This window comes from Nilaparvata lugens, chromosome 8 (genome assembly GCF_014356525.2).
Source record: "Nilaparvata lugens isolate BPH chromosome 8, ASM1435652v1, whole genome shotgun sequence".
In the NCBI taxonomy this organism is placed as follows: Eukaryota; Metazoa; Arthropoda; class Insecta; order Hemiptera; family Delphacidae; genus Nilaparvata; species Nilaparvata lugens.
The window spans coordinates 2739834-2761842 of NC_052511.1; the positions used below are offsets into that span (position 1 = coordinate 2739834).

At 35.6% G+C, this 22009-nt stretch overlaps 1 protein-coding gene across 1 annotated transcript; it reads left to right on the forward strand.

The window, feature by feature from the left end:
• Positions 1 to 37: 37 nt before the first annotated feature.
• On the forward strand, positions 38 to 21210 carry LOC111053520. The gene is made up of 7 exons (XM_022340455.2): positions 38 to 202; positions 923 to 1096; positions 3018 to 3217; positions 8360 to 8513; positions 13995 to 14269; positions 19122 to 19337; positions 21067 to 21210. Exons 1-7 carry the CDS (start codon positions 160 to 162, stop codon positions 21118 to 21120), a joined length of 1116 nt encoding a protein of 371 aa, XP_022196147.2. The 5' UTR covers positions 38 to 159; the 3' UTR covers positions 21121 to 21210.
• Positions 21211 to 22009: the final 799 nt, after the last annotated feature.

The following is a 22009-nucleotide window of genomic DNA, read 5'->3' on the forward strand; positions in this document are numbered from 1 at the left end:
GTGATGTTTGAGTCACAATCCAGTTTTTGTTTTTCTTCAGTTTGATTTTGAAGTTCCAAGCGAATGTTGACTCAGCGTTGAGCGTTGACTGTTTACGGTTATTGCCTATTAGTTTAAATTTTATTCTATAAAAGTACAAATAGCATTCATATTTCTACTATGGCTGATAGCAACAAGAAACCTAAAGTTATTGTGTTGGGAGGTAATAAAATCTTTAATTCTCAGTTTATTAGCATTTATATGGTTATTTTCTGCTCAACATAACCTTGAAATTGATGTAACGTGTTGTGTAATTTAATTAGATGTTGATTGTATTGGAAAATAAGCAGCCTTGATCACTTCACAGCTCAACTAGAAATGATGTCAGATATTTTACTGCGAACAGGAATAATTTGAAGCCTAATTCTGGCTTTTCCTTCTAACCTTAATACCAGAAAATGCGCTTGTTATTAGTAAGACATTAGGGGATTATGATTAGATTTATTCAATTATAAATCTCCTTAAAACAATACCATATAGCTCTATTTAAAGTCAGTTAAACATGAGTAATATCCCTTAAAGTAAATTGGTAGATCTAACTTATGCTTTCCTAGGTACATCCCTGCAAGTCCAATTTACCGAGTTCATAATATGCTACCGGCTTATTACCAACAACATATTAAAACTATTCAAAACTAAAATAAAACTCATACTATTGAATAATATTTGATAATGCTATGAAAAATGCCAAATTTTCACTAGAACTATCTAACCTATTTCTTACACTCTTTAAGAGCATGTAAGACAGCAGTAAACAATTAATTTGCACAATTTTTCATAACCGAGAAGTGTCCTTTACCTTCACTCCTTAGTTCTAAGACTCTGCCAAGCTATCATTTGTACCAAATTTCTTGTAACTTCTCTAAATCCTTTAATTTTTTAGGATGCGGCTTTATTGGGCGCAATTTGGTGGCGCATTTAGTCAGTAATGATCTCATATCTTATTTGAGGGTAGTCGACAAAGTTCCCCCTCAAACCGCCTGGCTCAGTAAACGTCATAAAAAATACTTTGAAGATCCAAGGGTGGATTTCAAAAGTGCCAATCTTATCATACCCGGTAAGTATTCATACTTGGTAAACATACTTATTTGTTTTATTGACGTTAATGTGAATCAATTTATAGTTTAAACTTGTGTAATTTTAGTTTAGTAGTGGTAGTTGGAGGAAAACACAATGACTAAACGTGGTCCATATTATAATAATAATAATATCGAGTGACCTGGCTGGCTCAGGTCTGGTGTCAGAGTTTTCAGGTCGCAGCTGATCAATTTCAGGGCCTCTGACATGACCTAACGACTGCTTTTTAGGCAGCCGGGACCGACGGCTTAACGTGTCCATCCGAAACACATATTGACTCACATGAGATTTACGTTGCCGATTATCTGCTACCATTGCCTTCCACTTTACCTTTTCAGTCACACCTATTCTATCACCCTACAATGTAATAGTATCTTAAATCACAAGGACGGGAAGGGCCGCTTTGCAGGCGAGAATGATGTTTCTTTGCATCGCAGATTACTCCCGTCAATGATCGCCATTTTGGCCACGCAGCTGTTTTCCGATCCTTGATATGGACCAATGCAAAATATTTTGTAAAAATATTGAATTGTACTATGCCTGTAAGTTTATGGTATTTCCAACACTTGATAATGTAGTAAATAAATAAATTCAATTTTATTGTCAGCCAGCCAAAAAAGCACAAGACAAAGTCACACAAATGGAACATGAAATAGACAGTCACACATTAAGAGACACATTGTTACTATTACATTGCTATTTAGATTACATTTCCAAATATTACAAATAACAAAGACAATATTAGAAAATTAAGCAGCTAGTTCATACGTGCTAACAATAAGAATAAAGGTATGCTGATTCTGCTCTCGTAAAATTCACTTAATTTATAAAAAAGGATGTTTTGCCAGCCAATCGTGCACCTTTAATTTGAACAGTTTTAGGGGTGTTTATTGGAGGTGTAGCGGTAACTTATTATACACCTTTTGCCCAATTGCTTCAAAACTGTTTAAAAATTTAGACAATCTTTGGTATTGAATATAGATCTGTCTATTGTTTCTGGTATTTACAGAGTGAACAGTATTTCTTAATTGATAACGATGCAGATTCTCCTTAGTGTATAACAAAACAGAATATATGTACTGATTTATTACTGTCAGAATTTTATTATTTATGAATAAAGGCCTACAGTGTTCTAAATAAGGTGATTCCGTGATTATTCGCACGGCTTTTTTTTTGTAGCAGGAGAATATCGTTAATGTGCGCTGAATTTCCCCATAGAAGAATACCATAAGACATGAGACTGTGAAAGAAAGAAAAGTATGCTGTCCGTAAATATAATTTTGGTACCGTATTAGCGAGGCTTCTCAGCAGATAGATCACTCTACACAGCTTAGTGCTTACATATTTGACATGAGGCTCCCAAGTGAGTTTTGGATCTAAATGTACACCAAGAAATTTTATACTAGATGCGTTGAGAGTAGCTCAGTATTTCAAATTGAAATTGATTCTTTCTGTCTTATCTAAATTCAATACAAAGCCATTCGCCCTGAACCAGAGAGATGCTCGTTCCATCGTACTCTCCGTCTCTTGGATAAGGCCTCTCAAATCATTATTGGTGTGCAAGAATGTAGTGTCATCTGCGTAGAGCACCGTATCAGACCCTATGTAGGCAGGCAGATCATTTATCATGACAAGAAAAAGAAAAGGGCCAAGTATTGAGCCTTGTGGCACGCCTGATTCTATATTTAACAATGAAGACTTATTATTATCACTGCCTACAGTCACCAATTGCCTACGGTTCGTTAGGTACGACCTCAAAAGCTAGTACGCAATGATTCCTGATGTTTATTTCCTTGTATAAAAATATTCACAAGTAGCTGTTTTCTGTAATTTATCATCAATTTTTATGTCTTTGAAGGCTTTAGTTCCTCCCATTCATCTAATCTCTGTTCTAATTGCAGAATCTTGTCAGAACGCTTTTGCCGGTGAACTGTTTGATTTTGTGATAAATTGTGCCGGTGAAACGAAGCTGGGACAAACTGAGCCGATTTACCGAGAAGGAATTCTCAAGTTGAGTTTGAATTGTGCCGAAACAGCGGCCAAACAGAACTGCAAACGATACGTCGAAATATCCGCGGGTCAGATGGCGTCCAATGATAAGGTTAGTTGTTATAAAATTCTTGAATTATTCATCTTTTTTGAGACTAGCAGATAACCCGTGCTCCGCAAACTTGACAAACTGAAAACTTGACCTATTGAAGTCTTGAAGAATTTAAAATACGCCTATAGTGAGGTCCACGTTATAATGGCAGAGAGAAAAGGGTTGCCTGATGGCAGATCTCAGCCTTGCCACCCAAACAGCTGATACTGAATATAAAGAAAATAAAAATCTCAGTCCAAAACATGTTGTGATAAAATATTTCAAAAAAAGGGTACTGAGATTTTTATTTTCTTTATATTTATATTACAAGTAGCCCTATACAGAAAAGAGAGCTGATACTGGTATATCTGATGAATTTAACTGTTCATTATTGTTGAAAATAGTTAATCATATTTTATTTGTCAAGAAAATATATTTTTTTTAAATGTAATGATAAATGTTCACAATTGAGATTGAATATTTTGTCAATTATTTGAGTTTCTACATTGTTGATAAACGATGTGGAAACATCGCAATGCGTGAAAGAGATTGCACCATCTGCTTTGTTGAACGATAGACAAGGATAGCAACAGCATTGTAAATCACACACTACCATTATAACGTCGACCTCACTATATAACAATCCTCGATAAGAATTAATATGCAAAATTTTAAATTAATCAGTTCAGTAGTTTAGACGTAATTATGCGTCATTCGTGAATTTCCTATCCAGTACGTGTATAAGCCAATTCTTTCCTTTTTTATATTATAGAATATGTTTCAATTGATCTTCGGTAGTAGTATAAATCGTAGATCTATAGTGTGGACCACGATATAATGTCAGTGGAGAAAGATAGGAAAACAGCGTGACCGATGCTCTGCCTTGTTAATGCCTTCTATAGACGGTAGCTGATACAGGTTTATTGATGTAATATTAACGGTTCATTCTCGGTTAAAATAATCGATTATATTCTATCAAGCAAGGAATTATCTTCTATAGGCCTATAGAGTATTTAATTGATACCGGCATATATGATTTAATATTAACAGTTCATTTTTGTTCAAAATGATCGATTAAATTTAGATTTTTCAAGAAAAAAAAGTAAATTCGTATGGCTTTTGTTGGTGGGGAGTCCCTTTCGGGAAGGTCCCACCGCCTGAATATATAATTTAAGCCGTCAATGGGCCTCACGACTGTCATACTTCAGCCGGGACTGACAGTTTAACGTGCCCATCCGATAACACGGGAGTGATCTAGTTAAAAACTGTTGGTAATGAGAGGGTTCGAACCCGGGATCTCTATCCACTAGACCACGGATCACTGCAATCGTCAAGAAAATATGTGTCAATTATTTAATCATAAATTTCCCTGATTGATATTAAATTATATTTCTACACCTGGCAACGTTGTGGAGCTAGTAAAGGATAGCGCTATCTGATTTTTCGAATAATAGACAAGGATATTAACATAGATGTTAATCAAGTACTGCCATTATAACGTGGACTTCACTATAGCTATCAGTGCCATTTATGTCCAGTGTGTTCTAGCCTTTTTTTCCTATTACACATCTTGAAAATCCTTACAAAACCTTGACAAATTCTGGTCGACTATGTGAATAATTTATCCCTATCCAGAACTATTAAAGCTGGGAGCTCCCTTGATATTTTTGATTTGAAAGTATAAATGAGTGGAGAAGACTGAAACAACTTCTATCATTTTTGTGCAATCAGGGAAGCTGAAATACAATTCAATTCAATTTTATTTTCATGTTATGCATCGTATATAATACAATATTAACACAAGTCATAAACATCACATCATAAATACATTACATATTTTACTACAATATTTATATAATATAGTCTAAATCATTGAAAAAATAAGCTAATATCACAGATGGAATTGAAGTTAGATGAACCAAAAAACAGTGGAATCAAAAGTCTCGAATTCTGAAAAGTTGCAGATCATAGAATTAAGTGGCATTTTTAGTTTTTAATTAACCATAATTCAAAACCTTGAGATATGAACATTAATCATATTTATCATATTTCTGAGACAGATCTTGTTTGATTTTCGAAAAATATTCAAGAAAAGTGTTTTTAATTTATGATTTTTGATTATCTAAATGTATTTTTTATTGCAGAATTATGACTCCTGATTTGTTTAATAAGTTTAATAATGAATATTGAAACTTGAGTAGAAAGCAATAAATCAAGTTTCTAATTTATGATTTTCGATTATCTAAATGTATTTTTTATTGCAGAATTATGACTCCTGATTTGTTTAATAATAATTTGTCACCTGGTCATATGGGACATATATATGAATCATATATTTATCTCATATTGATCAGGATTTTAGAGTTTTAATTTAGAAAAGTTTAATGAACAGTGTTTTTGTCTTTGAACAATTTGTGTCATCGACAGAAAGATTGTTTATTTCATTTATTATCAAAATTATTGTAGCTTCTCTTTTGTTTTTGATAACAAACGTGCTCGCTTGTGCGACTGATAAAAATATGTATTTGAAATGGCTTCATGTTTGGCATTGACTGAGTTATATATTAATACCCAAAATTTTACTTTTGTGTTGTGTGTGAGCTCGTTCGATAGGACTGTGAGTAAAGTCCGGCTGTTCTGGTGAAGGGGATAGATTTTGTTCTTGTTTTATAATACAGTTTTCCTGTCACAGTTCGGGCAGTTTAAAGAGAATTGTATTATTGAATAGGAAGGGATCTGAACCCACATCATTAGATCAGTTTTTTTGATGTTTAATTAATAATTAACGTCGCGTTTCAACCAGTGGATGCCAAATTGGGAAGCCTTTTTCATAAAGGTAGGTGACTACTGAGTCATTGTTTTAAATTTTTCATAACTACAACAAATGAATCTTCACTAGCAGCAAAGCGAGTAGCCCTTGAAATATTCATCTGTTTATTATTATTCCGTAATTTCTAATTATAATTCTAATTCTGTACAAATAATTTATTGTTTTGTTTTAATATCAAAAACCTGTACGATCTTTTCTTGTTTTTCATTTTCCCACCCTTACATATTCAGTGAAGGCACATTTTGCTTACAAATTGTAATATTGAAACTTGAATAGAAAGCAATAGCTCAAGTAGCATAGAATGTTATTAATACAGTCATAATTATTTTACAATTGACTTGGCTAAATCATGTACCGTAACACGTTTAGACAATATGATAATTAAATTGAAACATTCAAATCTCCAATTGTAGTTGTATAGAATAGCATATTTTCCGACCCATATAAACTAGATCAGTGCTATGGTCAGTGAATTGAATGAAATCGTCTGACTTCCTTCATAAGCCTGCGATAAGCGCTATCACTAAACGGCCTTGAGAACGGCTATATTCTACAATTCAACACAGATTAAGTAATCAGTAAACACTGTTGTCGATTTGTAAACATAGATTTTCAATGCATTTACTTCACTCTCTAGTCTGTCTCTTGCCGGAGAGTTTTATTGTTTCAATGCAGTCAGCTTCATAACGCCCTACAAGGAAGTTATTCAGTAATCAATTATCTGATGCTTACAATTATGGTGTCATAATAAATAAATATAATGTTGAAGGATTCGAGCATTCACTCTGAAATTTCCCAAGATTCATAAAACTTTTGATTGATAAATCTAACACTGTTTTTAAAGATTTAGAATTATTTCTCCATAATGAAACACTGAGTGCCGGTTGCGCAAAATCCGGTTAAATTTTAATCGTGATTAATTCCACGAGAACCAATCTTGCTTATCAAAAGGCCTTCTCTGATTGGTTCTCGTGAAATTAATCATGGTTGAAATTTAATCGGCTTTTGTGCAACCGGGCCTAAGTCTTAAGCTTGGAATGATGTTTTAGATTCTCGATAAAAATTTACAATTCCCAACTAAATTAAAAGGATAATACATCCTTGGCTGAAACAGCTTTGGATAGTAAAAAATTGAGTATGCGAAAAATCAAAATATCGCATCCCCGAAATTCATAAGATAACGTATTGCCAGCTGTCAAATATAAACACGATCATTTTAGAGAATTTGTGTTCTGTTTATCTATATATATAAAAGCGAAATGGCACTCACTCACTCACTCACTCACTCACTCACTCACTCGCATAACTAAAAATCTACCGGACCAAAAACGTTCAAATTTGGTAGGTATGTTCAGTTGGCCCTTTAGAGGCGCACTAAGAAATCTTTTGGCAATATTTCAACTCTAAGGGTTGTTTTAAGGGTTTAAAGTTCGTCTTTTAGCATGTATATTCTTCTTCTCCCAATCTCTTAATTATAATTGAAATTTCCATATCATATGTTACTATAGAACTATAATCTAGATAGAGTACCTCTTCGAAACAGTTGTTAACTGGCAACTAAATTAATAATTTTGTCAGGTTGGCATTAAGTTGAGTTGACTTTGTTAGGTTGGCACCAAGTTGAAGATTAAAATGCATTTATCGCGGAAAAATTGATTGGGCACTGCTACTTCAATCCTGGGAATATTACATTACTAGCCGTCAGTCTCGCTTCGCTCGCCATATCCGTTTAGCCAGATGTTTAGTCTGGACCCCCGGGATTGTCCTAACATGATAAAAATGCAGGCGAGCGAAGCGAGCCTGCTAATCTCATTCTTGGACAATCCAGTCGGGGGTCCAGGGGGCGGAGCCCCCTGGCTAGACGGATATGGCGAGCGAAGCGAGCCTGACGGCTAGTCAATAAATAAAAATAACGAGCGAAGCTCGGTGCCCCGATATTTATATTAATTCAAACAGATTGGCCCTATTTGTAATTGATTTATCTCTCTCATAATAAAAATAATGGACATTTTAAGATGGTTATAATTTACCATAATTCAAATTATGGTAATATGTTACTTTTGTTTACTTAATTCCCAGCTTTGTTCCTTGCTTTTGAATTAATACCCGCTCTTGTGAGCAAAAACATAATTTAGAACATTTTTTGTTAGAACATAATTTCTTATGAGAGTGGAATTACATAAGAATTAGAATTTATTCTTTTCTGACTAACCGAGCAAAAATTAAATCATTATTGAAAATTATTATCATTGAAAATTAAATCTAAATACAAATGAATCTTTTGCAATCAAGAGCTCTGCAACATTTCACTTTTCAATGTTTTTACTTTTCAGGAAAAACACAAGGAAAGTGACAAATGCGATCCTTGGCTGAGTTTAGCCAAATTCAAACTGCAAGTGGAAGAGCAGCTGGAAGAAATAGAAGGCCTTAACTACACTGTACTGAGGCCTGCAATTGTCTATGGTATAGGAGACCGTACTGGAATTGGTATGTATTTTATTTCTATCTTTGTTCCTTTCTGTTCAACTCTTACGACCACATGAGGCATTTATACGACGAGTCGGCAGGGCAGGAAGCTCTCCGATTGGCTGATTTTCAGCTGATTCCCGAACGCCTTGCAGAAAAGCACCTAATGTGGCTTGACCCCGTTTCCTCTTTCCCTTTCCCCTCTACCACGGTATTATTCTCTTATCATTTATCTGATTCGTTTTCCTTCATTCATTTTCAAAAACATATTCTAACCAATAATGTACACATGAACTATATTTGTATAAATTAAGGCTCAACTCACACTTACGCGACTCAGGTCGAGAAGAGACTCGACTCTAGTCGAGAGCATGTGTTTCCAAATGGTGACTCTCAGACCAGTCGATTCTAGTCTCCGCGACTGTCACCATTTGAAAACACATGCTCTCGACTAGAGTCGAGTTTCTTCTTGACCTGAGTCGCGTAAGTTTCAGTTGAGCCATATCTACTAATGGATGGATAATTAGGATACAAGGATATTTAAATAATGTATTACAGTTTCCTTATAAATTATGTATGACAGGTCTAGAAATAGAACTCAGTTTTGAATATTTATAGCCATTTGTTTTTTTTTGTTTTCTTCTTGCTCATTTTTCTTCTACTGCGATTTATCATCTTTTTCTCTTCTTCTTATTCTCCACACTTCCTTGTAATTCTCTTCGCGCTTATTCTAAAGCTGGGTTTACACGCGCAAACTGGCTTGCGCACGCCGAATTTGCGAGCGAAATAAAATTCTTCTGTTCACACGCTCAGTTTAGTTTGTGCAATTTGGCTTATGAGATTCACTGCTACTATACTTACTGCTACTAACCTAAAAACCAGCTAAACTGCTATCAGTTTTGTATCCACATCAGTTTTGATCTATATCAGATTGTTATCCATATCACTCCACAGTCTCCCTGTCAGCTTGTTGGTCAAATGATCGCATTTTTTCTATTAAGGCATCATAAGCATGAGATTTAGCGTTACGATCACTGTATTCTTTGAACTTAATTTGCCATAGACAAGGAAAAGATTTATAAACTTCTATGAAATCACTCAAAAACTCTTTTTCCTTTGCCATATTTATTAATTAATTATTAAGAGATACTAATATTATAGACACTATTAATATTAAACACTTGAGAACTAAACAATAAAATATTTAGCACGAAAACTTGAATTGGTAATAATAAATAAAAATCACACAGTCAGACAGTCAAACTGGAATTAGTCAGACAATTCATTCATATTGGAATGAAGAAGAACTATTTGTGGGAAATTAAAATGTATGAGTATAGCAGAGAAAATAGCTCAAAGCTGCTCGACTGCATTCATCATAACTTTTAGTACTCAATCAATACGAATAGTATTCAATGTGTAACTGCAGAGACCCTATTTCTCTCTCTCTCTCACACACACACACCCCAAACAGTTGAGAATATAGACGTTTGACATGAAAAGGAGGGGAAATTGAAGGCAGGCAGTTGATAAGGGCTGACATTCTACCCCCCCCCCACTGACAGCCTTTTGTTTTTGAATAGGGGCTACATGAATGCAGCTGTCTAATAACTCAATTCAAACTTTTGATTTGTTTCCTTCTCCCTCTTTCTCTCTTTCGTTCTCTCTCGTTTCGATTTCCTCTCTTGGTTTCTACTTGTCACTGTTGTTCCCTCTATCTTTCTCTCTCACTCTCTCTCTCTCTCTCTCTCTCTCTCTCTTTGGTAGAGAGTTAGTGGGAAGGATATTTTGAATATTCTTTCCGAAGAATGGACATTGATATGTCCAAAGCTCCGCCAATTTATGTAGATGCATAACAATATTATCTATAGTTATCAAAAATTGCTTTTTTCATATCATATACAGTTCAATAATTTATTTTCTTAGTCTATATTATGTAAATTCATCTATAATTTTGCTGTATTGTAAGCTATTGTATATAAGTGTATAAGCCAGTATATATTGTTGTAATCTACATAAATAAAGTACTCAATCAATCTCTCCTTCAAATTTAAATGCAGTCTTCATTTCCTCGGTTTCATAGATTTCCTGTGTCTCACTTTGGTTTTCTCCCCAGCGCGCGCACTCTCTCTTTCTCTCTTTTCAACGCTATTTTCATTCTCTCGCTCGGTCTCTACCTTTGTTTTATTCGCGTCTTTTTTCGCTATCTCTCTTTAGCTTTCTCTTGTCCGTGTTGTTTTTATTGTTTCTCCTCACAACACAGTCTCCATTCTCTCAATTTTCCTCCATATTTATTTGATTTTATCTTTCTCTAACCACTTCTATTTATCTTTTATTTCCTATTTCTGATTTCTATTTGACGATTTTTCGTTATTCTCTGCTTTCAACGTTGTATTTATTAATCATAACACAGTCTCCATTCTTTCAATTTTCCTCCATATTTATTTGATTTTACCTTTCTCTAACTACCTCTATTCATCTTTTATTTCCTATTTCTGATTTCTATTTGACGATTATTCGTTATTCTCTGCTTTCAACGTTGTATTTATCAATCATACTCTCAATTTTACTCTATTTTCAATTTTCTCACTCAGTCTATCTAGCTAAAGCTGCGTTTACACCACAGTTATTAACAAAATGTTAATAACTTATATCTTTCCTGACATAGCCCGAGCTCCATCTGTACAAATTCCTACACATTTGCTCCAATACATGTCAATGTCCTTCAAAAATGTATCAATCGTTTGAAAAATGCTTTCACCGGTATGTGTGAGAGTGGTGGGGGAGAGTATGTGGGAGAGTTATAACAAAATGTTAATAACTTAATCTTTATAGATTCTGTCAGATTGAACATAACTTATCATACACATGATGAACATATGATGTGTTTGTGAAGTTCCGTTCAATCTAATAGAATCTATAAACATTATAGTATATTTCGCACCTAGAGCAGAAAATGAGATTTTTCCAGCTCGAAATCGGTTTTCAAGTCCGAGGCCGTAGGCCGAGGACTAGAAAAGATTGAGAGCTGGAAAAACATTTTTGCCCGTGGTGCGAACGATATTTTTCGCCACACTACAGGTATTGCTGACAAAATAAATAAAGAATACAAAATAAAGAATACTCGTTAAGCTATCGCACCTATCTCTTGATTTTAGTGGTAGAAGATTTGCAGTCAGGATTTCAGATTCTTTTAAAATTTCACTTGGAATACCACAGTCATCTTCAAGCATTTTTGAAAATTCGGAATGCACTAATCAACAATAAATAATTGAATAAAACTGGTTGCGAAGCGAATTAGTTTGATTCGAAACTGGAACTGAAATCATGGCTACTTCAGCTGATGATGAAAGTGGCCACTCGCCCGATCTAGCGGATGACTTATTAACTACTTCCATGAGCGGCTGGAAAGAGACAACTTTCTGGCCTAGCCCGGAAAAGAAACCCTTTTCTTACGTCGTCTGCAAACAAGGTCTTTCAGATCTACGTAGGGACTGGAAAACAGCTGCTTTCTGTGCAGTGTGGCGAAAAGTTATTAACATTTTGTAAACGCAGCTTTAGATTGACGCTTTCGCTTCCAACATGTGGCATGTCTGTTACATTGTATCCAGGAACATTTTAATTGAATACTAGTAAAATAATTGTTTATTATTCCGACATTGGTATAGTTTGAAATGTTTTGTCAAGCTTTAGAACAGTTTAATAGCGAGAAAAAGTGACAGATTTCCTCCGCTTAACATGAGCATTAACTCCGCCCTCCAGAGTTGGACTCTTATTTTTGTAAATGACAAAAGTATTCTCATTGTTTTGCTTATAAGGACAATGATCCGAGCTGGGGATTACCATTCTATTAATTCATTTGTACATTAGGGGTTTGCCCGTTGTCAAATCATTTGTATGCTATGAAGAAATTAAATGAACCACCAGAATATTCTATCTCATTATGAAAACTTATTATTCAAATAATGAAAATATATATTTACTTGACGAATAAAATATTTTTGAGGTAGAGTTGATCATTACTAACAAGAATCAACATTTAATATTATATCATATAAACCGGGAGTACTTGAATCACAGCTATCTACTACAGAAGGCGGTGGTAAAGAAGAATTGGCAACTCTGCCGTCCTATTATTTCCATTGATATAACATGAATCTCACTGTAGTATGAATTTGAGTCTATGATGTCATTCACGTTACAGTCTGTAGAAATGATAGGAAGGCAGGGTTGCCAATTCTCTTTCTTCACCGTCATCTATAGCAGATAGCAGTGTTTCAAGTCATCACCGTATATCTGATGTAATATCAATTGGTTATTCTTCTTGTAAATCAAAATCAATTCTATCACTAATTTAATTTAGAAAATATATCTTTTAATGATTTGATAATATTTTATTATAAAAGTAGAATATTCTGGTAGTTCTTTGTTTTCCTCCATAGAATTCAAATACTTTGGCAACAATAAGGAGCTAGAGGCCCGCCGCAACGTATTGAATTGAATTGAATTGAAAATTTCTTTATTCATCAAAATGCACAAAATACATCTGAACAGTGTCAAAATCATCCTTTACACATACAGAAGTCAAAAATTCTGATAAAAAACAAGATTCTAAAATCTTACAGTCAAATTGACATACTCCTGCAAAGAGTATAGAGATAGTCCCACCAAATATTCCTTTAATTTTTTTGTAGGTATTCAACCTCCTCTATTTCTTTCAACTCTCTAGGAAGTATATTGAAAAATTTTCTCCCCATAAAAAGTGTTTTTTTCTTAAAGAAATCTAATCTATGCCTCTCCTCGATCCTTCCAAATCTGGTGTTGTAGCCATGTGTTTCGTTTCTTGATCCTGTTGACGAGCATTTTTTAAAGTACATTACTACGTCAAAAATATATTGCCCATAGATTGCTAAGATTCCAAACTGTGGAAAAACGAGTTTTACTGAGTCTAATCTTTTTAACTTCATTATTATTCTGAGAGCTCTTTTTTGTTGTAATAGTATCTTATCAATTTTCAATTCAATTCAATTCAGCACCATACAATATGATAGGTACAAAATACATCTTATACATTGTAATCTTTACCTTTTCTGGTATTTTTCCATCCAAATTAAATTAAATTTAATGTGATCACTCCCTTAAATAATCGCTAAAAGTAGACCCACGCTAATCCACGAAAAGCAACCCACGCCTTGGGATGTTTTGTAAACCATTGCTAGGATTCTCCAGATATCTGTTTAATACATGCAATGAATAATCCACTTGTCAGCTGATTGATTATGAATAATTCTATAGGAATTGTTTACAAAACATCCCACGGCGTGGGCTGCTTTTCGTGGATTAGCGTGGGTCTATTTTGCGGCGGGCCAGAAATGGATAGAGATATCTGCTTTGTCTAATGATAGACAAGGATAGCATACCAATGTAATCAAATACTGTCATTACAACGTGGAATTCACTATAGTAAAAAGAAATTGCTAATTTTTGTTGTTGAATTTGCAGTTCCTCGCCTAGTGCTGGGCGCCGTCTACCGTCACCTGGGTGAAAGCATGAAGCTGCTGTGGGGTCGAGACCTGGTGACCAACACGTGCCACGTGCGAGACGTGTGTCGGGCCGTGTGGCACGTGGCGAGCGACGCAGGCGACACGTGTCGAGGCCAGGTCTACAACGTGGTCGACGATAGTGACACAACGCAGGGCAGTCTCAGCGATATTGTGTCCGAAATATTCAACATCAACCACGACTATTACGGCAATCTCATATCGAAGATCGCTAAGGTCAGTACTCAAAATAATACCATAGAGAAAAGATAGCATAAGAAGAGTATGTACCCATAGTATATATCCCATGTTCCAAATTTAAAGCCGATTCTCTGTTAACTCGAGCCGATTACTGTCTATTATTGCTTTTTTGTTGGGGTGAGAGTGTAAGAACTGCACAGTATGAGAGACTACCAGTGTCACACAGCTCCACGAAAAAGAAGTACCAGGACTATCAGCTTGAAATAACATTGAAAATTGGAACAATCGCCTTATACCATGCGATATTCTCTTGTACTATCTTTTCTCTATGATATTACTCAAGTTTGAATAAATTAATGGAAATTCGTTGTACAAAGCAGAATAATTAAAAATACTCTGGTAATCTCAAAAGTAAGTTGCAATATTTTTTTTATATCCGCGCAATTGGCAGGAGACGTCTGGGATTCGCAGGGAACTTTCGTCTGGGTGTTGTGGTAGCACTGTAAAATTCCTAAGAGGCCGCCATGACTTATTTGCCAGTTGCGATCAAACCACTATGGAGCTACCACTTACTCCTACCGCCTATTGCGAAGTACGCTGTGTGATTCGGTTTTTAACGGCATAAAATAAAAATGCAACTGAAATTCATCATGAGTTGTGCCAATACCTACTATTACTTCAGGCCCCACAACTAATTAATGACGTCATCACATGTAGATAGATTCTTCCTAAATCATAGTAGTTTCTACTAGCTTATCAATGTATGCTCTCGTTTGTTACTGTATCGATTTTTTATTGGATGGAATACTATATAAATTCCAGATTAAAGACATTTGTATTTTATTAAATATAAATTTTATTGAAATAAAAACACTTTAATTCCACAAATGCAATAATTTATCCATACTTTCAGTTTGATAGACATATAGGCCTACTCGATTCAGTGATAGAGCTATTGATAAATTCATCTCAACCAAAAATACTTAATAGTAGCCTGTATCAGAATCGAAAGAGAGGTAAATCAAAGATAAACCAAATTAGATGGAACTCGTTTTTAGGAAAGAGGCTCCCACAAACTTGATCACAATAAATATGTAAAACCTTTAATATTATAATGTTATGGACAGTTCCAACACTTTGCATTTACTTTTTAATTTATTATTTCAAAAGTTCTTTCACACACCTTATTTACACTGTTCTTCCACACTCTAATTACACTGTTATTTCACATTTTATTTACACTGTTCTTTCACACTTTAATTAAATTTTCCAATCACACTTTATTTACACTGTTCTTCTACACTTCATGTAAACCGTTGTTTTGTAGAATTGAAGTTCTTTCTTCTTATCGCTCGTATCCATTTTCGTTTCAAAGTTTCATCTTTCGAAAAAGAAAATACCGTACGGAAACTTTTGGAGTCTTGTTATAATTCCCGCGACTATTAGGTACACAACAGTATCCCATGATTTAAAACCCCAAACGAATATTGGAAGAATGATAAACAATATTCATTGAAATGGAAGACCGTGAAAATTGAGTTTGTAATTCTAATTTTGTTGGTTACCATATCAGATGTGATAACAAGCATCAGCGCTCTTACTTCGCTTGCTTACCGCCAGTAGATCATCGATCTACATGTGATGACGTCATAGTTTATTAGAGCTTCAGTTGTGGGGCCTGAAGTAATAGTAGGTATTGGTTGTGCAGTGTGTACGGTGAAAACGTTATGTCGAGGCAAATGGTTTCTCGTTGGCGCCAATCATTAATTGAGGGCAGGACAACAGTATACGACGAGCAACGAAGCGGCCGCCCATCCACTTCGCGCGTCCCGATCATTGTCGAAGAAGTCCGAAGAGTTGTCGTCACCTTACACTCGACCACGTTCTTTGACAACTCCCGCCTAATGTTGAAATTAGCCGTGCCTCACTTCACAGAATCATTTCTGATGATTTGCATCTGTCTAAAGTGTGTGCAAAGTGGGCTCCACGGCTTCTTTCAGACCACAACAAAGAACATAGAATAATATTATTAAACAAAAATCCAAATTAAATGCTGTAATTCACCCCGAAGACTTCTGCTACTGCAAATATTGACAACAGGGTAAACAGCTAGATGGAAATTCGATGAGCGCTACCATTCAAAAACTATTGTTGTCAATATTTGCAGTAGCAGAAGTCTTCGGGGTGAATCAAAGCATTTAATTTGGATTTTCGTTTAATATTATTATTAATTCATTAGCATTTAAATAATTGCAATATCTCAGTAGTTGCCATCTGTAAAGTGCAGAGAATTGACGCTGCTCTTCAATTTCTGCAATTTTACGAGGATGAAGGAGATAGCCTATTCGACTGGATTGTGACCGGGGATGGAACTTGGATCCATCATGACTGGACGCCTCAAACCAAAAGACAAAGCATGGTGTGGAAAGGGAAGGGCAATCCAACTCCAAAAAGGCGAAAGTTGTGGAATCAGCTGGAAAGGTTATGGCGACGGTCTTCAGGGATTCGAAGGGGATATTGCTGATCGACTACCTGCCACGAGGGACAACGATAACAGCTACACGCTATTGTGAGTTGTTCAAGAAACTCAGGAGGGCGATCCAGAACAAAAGGAGGGGAATGTTGATGAAATAGTATATTTCGCACCTAGAGCAGAAAAACATTTTTGCCCGTGGTGCGAACGATATTTTTCGCCACACTACAGGTATTGCTGACAAAATAAATAAAGAATACAAAATAAAGAATACTCGTTAAGCTATTGTACCTATCTCTTGATTTTAGTGGTAGAAGATTTGCAGTCAGGATTTCAGATTCTTTTAAAATTTCACTTGGAATACCACAGTCATCTTCAAGCATTTTTGAAAATTTGGAATGCACTAATCAACAATAAATAATTGAATAAAACTGGTTGCGAAGCTAATTAGTTTGATTCGAAACTGGAACTGAAATCATGGCGACTTCAGCTGATGATGGAAGTGGACACTCGCCCGATCTAGCGGATGACTTATTAACTACTTCCATGAGCGGCTGGAAAGAGACAACTTTCTGGCCTAGACCGGAAAAGAAACCCTTTTCTGACGTCGTCTGCAAACAAGGTCTTTCAGATCTACGTAGGGACTGGAAAACAGCTGCTTTCTGTGCAGTGTGGCGAAAACAGTGTTTTTGATTCACGACAACGCTCGTCCACACTCTGCTCGTCAAACTCAAGACCTGCTTGGAGGGTTTGGTTGGGACGTTTTCGGGCACCCACCGCTCTCCCCTGATGTCGCTCCAAGCGACTTTCATCTGTTTCCACAGCTGAAACAACACCTTGGGGGAAGACGCTTTGCAAACGAAGAAAATCTCAAACAAGAAGTTCAGAAATGGCTAACCAGCTTGGCGGCAGAATGGTATGACACTGGATTAAAAAAACTTATACCACGATACCAAAAATGTATTGAAATTAAAGGAGATTATGTAGAAAAATAACTGATACATGCAGTTTCTCAAATATAATCTCTTAAACAAATTCTGTGCGCTCCAATGTAGATCGAGCGTTCATGGGATCAATACTCGACATAGGCATGACATCAACATTCCTTTTGTCCGTCTGGAGAGGCTAAGGTCCAGACATTTGATCATGGATAGAAGTTTATTTAATAAATTCCCTCAAATTTAGAAGCATGGGAACCATAGAATTAAAAAAACTTCATACATAGAAGAGTTTTTTCAGCTGCCTGTATCCAGCATAGACCTGCTTGCAATGCTCTATAGTAAGGTCCACGTTATAATGGCAGTGGATAAAAATAGAAGAACAGCGTTGCCGATTCTCTGCCTTAATTAATTATATTTCTACATTGTCAAAAACAGATTTGGCATCGTTGCGGAGCTAGAAAAGGATAGTAATACCATAGAGAAACAATAGCGTAAGTAGATATCCCATGGTATAGGGAATTTATGTCGCAACTTTTACTGTTATCTCAAGCCGATTACTGTCGACTATTGTCAATTTTCACTGTTTTGTTGGGGCGATAGTGTATGAACGGCACAATTTGAGAGACTACCAGCGACACATAGCTGCATAGAAAAGAACTACGTGAACTATCTGTTTGGGATAACAGTAAAAGTTGCGACATTAACTCCCTATACCATGGGATATCTACTTACGCGCTATTGTTTCTCTATGGTTTCTCTATTGGCTTTGTCGAATGATTGACAAGGATAGCAACAACAAAGTTTATCAAATACTGTCATTATAACGTGGACCTCACTATACAACCACTGAAACCATAGGCATAATAACTAGACTATTATGCATGTGTTCTAATCTTTTGGCATGATCTTAAGCATCTATAGATGTTTCATGGACCAAGAACGATATCTATCTATAATTATTATTAAACAAAAATCCCAATTGAACGCTGTAAATCACCCGGAAGACTTAGGGTAACCGTCCACTGGAACCGTATTCAACCGATCAGTTACGGCCTTTGGATCGGACGAATCTGCCGGCCGTTGATTCGGCCGAATATGGTCGTCCTGTTGTCACTGTTTGCAGTAGCATAAGGTGGGCCGTCCACTAGAACCGTTTTCGTCCGAACTAGCTTCGGCCGAAAACTACTGAACGCGACCGAACGATCCCCCAACAAAGAAAGGAATATGCTCGACAATTCCAACAGGTTGTCCCTACCCTGTTGACAATATTTGCAGTAGCATAAGTCTTCGGGGTGATTTACAGCATTTAATTGGGATTTTCGTTTAATAATAATTATTCATTAATCAGCATTTGAACAAATGCAACTTCGAATTTATTTCCATCTGTATATCTATCTATTATCCTGCTTGGATTTTAAATTGGTTGATTCATGTATTTTATCATTCAATTGTCGAATGTTGTGTGATTTTTTAGGTGGAAATGTCAACAGTGGTGGATGAGGTGAACGACAAGCACCTGGCACCCTGGGCTGAGTTGTGCGCCTTGGGCGGAGTGCAGAACACGCCGCTGTCGCCCTACATCCAGTTGGAGCTCATGTACGAGAAGCACCTCAATTTGGACGCCAGCAAACTGTCCGCCACTGGATTCCGGCTGGACGTGCCTCGTGTTACCAGGACCGAGTTGCAACAGGTTAGTTACTGCTATCAGTTTTCTTAGAATCAACGTTTATAGAAACACGATCAATACATCTGTATGTAATGCATTGCTTTTTAGATATTAGGTTATAAAATAGCAGATACGGGCAATCAAATAATGTTTATCCTCAGAAGAAGCGACTCAATAAGATCACTGTTCTCTCAACTTGGGATTTTAACAATTTATGGTCAATATGGATTCGATGTGATCATGTTTTTCAGGAAGCAGTCCAATGTATTAGAGTTAAGAAATCAGACTCACAACTATAATACCCGTTGTGGCCTAATTACTGAGAGACATAGATTGGATCTTTTTGAGAAAAAAACAGTTTTCAAAGGAAGAAAATTTTTCATCAATTTACCAGGCAATTTAAAGCTAATTGAAGACATCAAACTATTTGGAAATAATTTAAATTACAGAGCTTAGCTCTGTATTCTTTGCAGGAGTTTGACAACAGCGATCGTTGATTTATTACCTATTACCATAGGTAAGGAAAGTATTGATTTCCGAAAAAAATTAAGTTACCCCAATTTCTAAATTTCTATACGTTTCAAGGTCCCCTGAGTACAAAAAAGAGCTTTTTGGGTATTGGTCTGAGTGTGTGTGTGTGTGTGTGTATGAGTGTATGTGCGTCTGTGTACACGATATCTCATCTCCCAATCAACGGAATGACTTGAAATTTGGAACTTAAGGTCCTTAAAATATAAGGATCCGACACGAACAATTTCGATCTGATGCAATTCAAGATGGCGGATAAAATGGCGAAAATGTTGTCAAAAACAGGGTTTTTCGCGATTTTCTCGAAAACGGCTCCAACGATTTTTGATCAAATTTATACCTAAAATAGTCATTGATAAGCTCTATCAACTGCCACAAGTCCCATATCTGTAAAAATTCCAGGAGCTCCGCCCCATCTATGCAAAGTTTGATTTTAGATTTCCAATTATCAGGCTTCAGATACGATTTAAACAAAAAAATCCAAGTGGAAAAGATTAAGCATGAAAATCTCTACAATTGATGATCAGTAACATTTTCACCTAAAATTTAAAATAAGCTCGAAAATCGAGAAAATGTTATTATTTCAATTGCAAACTGTTGATTCTGTTGAATCATTCACTATGAAGAGATAGCAGAGTTCGTGTGTCTCCAGCGTTATTGTCCTGTCACCAGCTGGCTTGGATCTTTGAATAGTAGACTTGTGCGCGTGAACACTAGCGTCAGGTGATCAATTTTCATAACGGCAAGGAAAGTTGTGTGAGTGCGCCACAATAGATTTTTTTGAATTTTATTTGTGTACCAAAACTATAGTGAGGACTTGAATGTAATTTCAAATAAAGATTTATTTATTACATCAGATATGTCTGATGACTAAAGTTTTTTCTGTTCTTTTCTAAAAGGCATAAAACAAAGAGAATCATTATTTTATTCTTTTTGAACTATTTCCAACGACACTACAGTCTAATCTATTTGAATATTAGTTATTAAAACTAGTACTCACTATGGAGCGCCTTCGGATTTTCTAAATCCATTCTCAACACTGACTGAGTGAGTGTTGAGAATAAATTCAAAAAAACCGAAAGCGCTCCATAGTAGGTACTAGTTTTAATAACCAATATTCAAATAGATTAGACTGTAGTTTCGTTGAAAACAGTTCAAAAAGAATTATTACTTGCAGCTCGTCATGGATAGTGAAATAGATGAGCATTATTCTATGTTGTTTCAGATCTTGGACGACCACATAGAGATGAACCTGTTTCCGAATGTGTTCGTTTCTTGAACTGATTCTTCAACTAGTTGCGCAACAAAACAACTGAGTCAAGCAACAAAACAACTGAAGTAGTTGAAAAAACTGACCAGGAGTAGATGACAAACTAGTCGAGCAAAGTAGTTGACTAAAATTCTCAACTTGCAACTGTTTTAGTTAACTTAAAGTAAACACACAACTGAAGTAGTTGAAAAAACTGACCAGGAGTAGATGACAAACTAGTCGAGCAAAGTAGTTGACTAAAATTCTCAACTTGCTACTGTTTTAGTTAACTTAAAGTAAACACATTCCAAATTCATTAGAATTCTATTGTTTTAGTCAAATATGAGTTTGTAGTTACCATCAAACATTCATCAGAAATATTTCTCTACACTATTTTTTATGTCTAAATGAACAGGTATATAATTATTATTCACATTCATTTTTTTAGATCAAAAACTGCAGGTTTGTTGTATTAGATATTTTGAGGCCCGGTTGCACAAAAGCCGGTTACATTTTAACCGAGATTAATTTCACGAGAATCAGTCAGAGAAGGCCTTTTTGATTTTAGACGGCTTCTCTTATTTGTTCTCGTGTAATAAATCACGGTTAAAATTTAACCGGCTTTTGTGCAACGGGCACTGAGTCTTGTAAGACGGTAACAGAAGACAGTAGGATGATCACATACTATATACAAGCATTGAATATATAATGAAATAGTTTAAGGAATTTTACGTCAGCTTTTCCTTTACTACACAGGACATATTTATGTAGAGGGCTCCTGATATGTGTTGATAGCTCCAAGTAATTAGCTCTATAAGATGGAGTTTGAAAGTCATTTCTAATAAAGAAAATTGTTTCCATGTTAAACTTCCCTAAGATGATTAGAATTAGAGCTAGACTGGTCCAGACTACGCTAAGA